General features: G+C 56.0%; 1 protein-coding gene across 1 annotated transcript in view; it reads left to right on the top strand.

Annotated features, from left to right (window-relative positions):
• ABCC2 (ATP binding cassette subfamily C member 2) overlaps positions 1–4027 on the top strand; it is an 18079-nt gene that overhangs the window by 4281 nt on the left and 9771 nt on the right. Inside the window, 6 exon segments of the mRNA XM_035897356.1 lie at positions 337–518; positions 1117–1294; positions 1772–2026; positions 2506–2571; positions 3160–3297; positions 3636–3858. Coding sequence (XP_035753249.1) covers positions 337–518; positions 1117–1294; positions 1772–2026; positions 2506–2571; positions 3160–3297; positions 3636–3858 — 1042 coding nt within the window.

The raw sequence follows: 4027 nt of genomic DNA, 5'->3' as shown, positions 1-4027 counted from the left end.
TTTCCCTACCCCGGACATCTCCCAGCAATGAAGTGAACATCATTCTGTGATCATCCCTGGCCTCAGATTCTTCCTGGGGTGCCTGATTTTTGGCCTAAGAGGTTCAAGCTGGTCTGGGGCTTGCAACAATTGTCTTTGGTGCACAAGAGAGGTGTTAGTACTGGGTGTGCATGATGTGAGCAGAGATCAGCGAGAGAGAACATGGCAGGAAGGTAAAACTAAGGCTTCATTCAGGATACCTGATCTGGGGCCTGTGGTGCTGCCCTGGAAGCATCCTTTAAGGTGCAGGAAGCCTGCACAACCAGCTCCTTTACTGCTGTGTGGGCTTCCCTCTAGGAGGAGAAGCAGACGAAGAGGAGGAAGAAGAGAGACAAAGGGGACTCTGTCCCTCGCAAGGATTTCCCCAGGGGTTGGCTGGTGAAAACCCTGTGCAAGACCTTCTGGCAGAACCTCCTGCTATCAGTGGCTTTCAAGCTAGTGCATGATGGGCTTGTGTTTGTCAGCCCCCAGCTGCTGAAGTGAGTCCTTTCTCCCTGTCCCTGTCCATGCCCTGTCCTGGCTTTGCACCCAGCCCAACCACCTCCCTGTGTGCAATGCATCCAACCCCACCATTTCCGTATGTGTACCTCTCTGGCCCCACACCCTGGGGACTTTTTGTGCCCTCACCAAAGGTGTCAGAATGTTTTGGGTTATAGTTTAATGAAGAACTGATCTGAGCTGGCTGCCAGCTCTTACGGGTGAGGTCTTTCTCCCTGCTTTCCTACAGCCTTTGTTTTGCAGTCCTGCTCCCTCCCTGGAGACAGTCCTGGCTCTTCTTTGGGGCCCTGCATGAGTCAGTCCATCTTAGCCCAACAGGACCTGCCCAGTTTGTTTTGCAGAGCTGCAAGGTCTCTGTGGATTAGTGACCCACTGCTCTATGTGAAATGCAGCGTCCCTGGCAGAACAAGGACACCCAGCAGAACAGGGGTCCCCAGCTTGCTGAGCATGGAGCCAGCTGTCTGGGGCAGGGTGTCTGCCACTGCTCTTGTGAGGATGCTCTCCCTGTGTTGGTTTGGAGCATCCTGCTTGGGTCTGTCTCAGTAGGGTGGGGGTCTCATGGGCTTCTTTACCCTCCAGGTTGCTGATCACCTTTGTGTCGGATGAGGAGTCCTTTGCTTGGCAAGGTTATCTGTACGCCATCCTGCTCTTCCTGACGGCGCTGATCCAGTCCCTCTGCCTGCAGCAGTACTTCAGCTTGTGCTTCCAGCTTGGCATAAATGTGCGTGCCAGCCTCATCGCTGCCATCTACAAGAAGGTTGGTATGGCCCTGTCATCACCCCCATTGGCTTCCTCCAAGCTGGGCTGGTGATACCAGCAGCCATTTTTTGCCCCATCACCCTGGGGCCACTGGGGTGTATGCCCTTTACTTCCCAGGAATACACAGGGAGAGCTGGGCTTTTGGGACACCCACCCAGCGCTGGGGACACTGCGGGTGCTAGTTCTGCCTGGGACCTGGCTGCTGTGGCTGTGTGTTTGACAGCTACCAGGGGCCGAGGGAGGTTTCTCTTCAGAGCAGTGCAACACCTAGGGCAGCTGCTGCTGGGGTTCCTGCACGGGGATGTGTTTCTTAGCCCCCAGCATCCAGTGGCTCCTGGTGTGCAGGCAGTGATGACAGCACCCGTGGCCCAGGAGCAGTTTCAGCCTGGCCTGCTAATTCCCTGCTCTGTGCCATGCTGCTGGCAGCCAGGCTGCCCCCAGACCAGCTTGCGGTGACTATGCTTTCTCTCTCCAGGCACTCACCATGTCCAGTGCCACCCGCAAGAAGTCCACGGTGGGAGAGACTGTGAATCTGATGTCAGCTGATGCCCAGAGGTTCATGGACATGGCCAACTTCGTTCACCAGCTGTGGTCATCCCCCCTGCAAATTATCCTGTCCACTGTCTTCCTGTGGGGAGAGCTGGGCCCCTCTGTCCTGGCTGGCATCGCAGTCATGGTGCTGCTCATCCCCATAAATGGGTTCCTGGTCGCCAAGGCCAAAGCCATCCAGGTCAGTGGTGGGTGCAAGATCCTCCCTGGTCCCCCACTCCTGATTCCTACTGTTGCTCCCCTCACTCGTTTTCCACACTCCCCTACTCTTCCTTGTTATGCTGCAGATCTTTCCCAGCCTAGGAAGTTCATCTGACTTGGGTTAGGGGTGTCTGTAGTCTGAGACAGGGGGTGATCAGCTGAGATGAGCAGGAGGCAGGTGAGATCTGCTCTACCATCACAGCTGAACTTGAACAGGGCTGGGTGCAGCCTTGAGGACTGAAAGCGAGGTATTACCAACCATAAAATAAAGCTCTAGCTTGTACCAGGGTGCTGTTTTTTCCCAGGTTGTCCAGAGCCCCAGGGAGCCAAGGTCCAGCTTTGTGGGATGGCTTCTCTGGACTCTGGAGCCCACCCTTCCCTTCCCTGTAGCAGCCCGGATGTATTTCCAAGGGTGAGCTGCTGTCTGGTTTAGGTGACCTCTGGCTCTTCTGTTTGTAGGTGAGGAACATGAAGAATAAGGATGAACGCATGAAAATAATGAGTGAAATCCTCAATGGAATCAAGGTGAGCAGTGGCCTGGAGACCCCCCAGGCAGCTGCTGCACCCTTCTCCTTGGTGCACTGTACCTGGAGGCAGAACACCTGTATAGCCCTACAGCGCCGGTGTTAACAGTCTAGCTTGGAGCCCTGTGTCTGGGGTAGCCAAGCCTCAGTCTCTGTAATTCCCTTGGCTTGCTCAACTTTTAAAAGGTTGGCTGGGGAGGAGCTCTGGGTACCTGGACCAAGACTCGGGAACGAGGAGAAGGTTTTCTGGGGGTTTCCTGGATGGCTGTGGTGGTGAGCAGGCTGCCACGGTGGCAGAGGGGCTGACCTGTAAGCTGAGGATGAGTGAGTGGGAATGCTGTGGGGAAGTGCTATAATGTATTGATGGTTGGTCTTGATGATCTTGGAAGTCTTTTCCAACTGTGATGGTTCTATGATTCTATTTTATGATTCTATAAGCCATGGGGCAGGACAGGAGAGGGGAGACGCAGTGGCCAAGCAGGCTTCTGAGCAAGCCAGGAGCTGACTGAGGTGCTGGCCACCAGCGAGCTGAGCATGGAGGTGGGCATTCCCATGAGGCCAGCACCTGCTCATCCTGCTCATCCCACAGATCCTGAAGCTTTTTGCCTGGGAGCCCTCATTTGAGAAGCGAGTCAATGAGATCCGCGCACGCGAGCTCAAGGACTTGGTGAACTTCAGTTACCTGCAGTCGATTTCTATCTTTGTGTTCACATGTGCCCCCTTCCTGGTGAGTGCTGGTGGGGAGGGCTGCACCTTCCTCAGAGCTGGGGTTGGGCTGTATCCGAGGGGATGGGAAGGACTGGGAACCTTGGCTGGCATGCTTCTGCAGTGAGGAAGGGGCTGGCTGACAGATGCCTGGGATGCAGAGTATGGTCCTGGCTGTGGGCAGGAGAGCCATGGTGGAAAGGGGTCCCATCAGAGTGGTAAGACAGGGCCCAGAGGAGAAGGGAAGCAGGAGGGGAACAGGTCTCCAGCAGGAAGGTACTGCTGGAGTCTTAGGGGAGCATGGGGGTCTGGGCCGCACACAACCACACTGATGGTGGCTTTCCCTGCTCTCTCTCCTAGGTCTCCTTGGCCAGCTTTGCTGTCTACGTACTGGTGGATGAGAACAACATCCTGGATGCACAGAAGGCCTTCACTGCCATCTCCCTTTTCAACGTGCTGCGCTTCCCCATGGCCATGCTGCCCCTGGTCCTCTCTTCCCTAGTGCAGGTCAGCCCTCGCATAGGGCAGAGGATGCAGGGGGGATCTAATGGTACCTCTGCCCAAACCAGCACAGAGGGCTGAGGTGTGTGATGGACCTGGGCCTTGGACACCCAGGGGTCAGTGCACAGGACTCTGCTGGCAATGGGATGGGACAGGGCTCACATACGTGGCACAGGCTTGGGGCTCAGAAGCTGGGGCTGGTGCTTGGGTGGGGGCTGTGTGTATGGGGTGGTCTGCTTATGGGGCTCCTG

This window comes from Egretta garzetta, unplaced genomic scaffold, assembly GCF_000687185.1.
Source record: "Egretta garzetta isolate BGI_Z169 unplaced genomic scaffold, ASM68718v1 scaffold56, whole genome shotgun sequence".
In the NCBI taxonomy this organism is placed as follows: Eukaryota; Metazoa; Chordata; class Aves; order Pelecaniformes; family Ardeidae; genus Egretta; species Egretta garzetta.
This window is presented reverse-complemented; position numbering and strand designations above follow the sequence as displayed.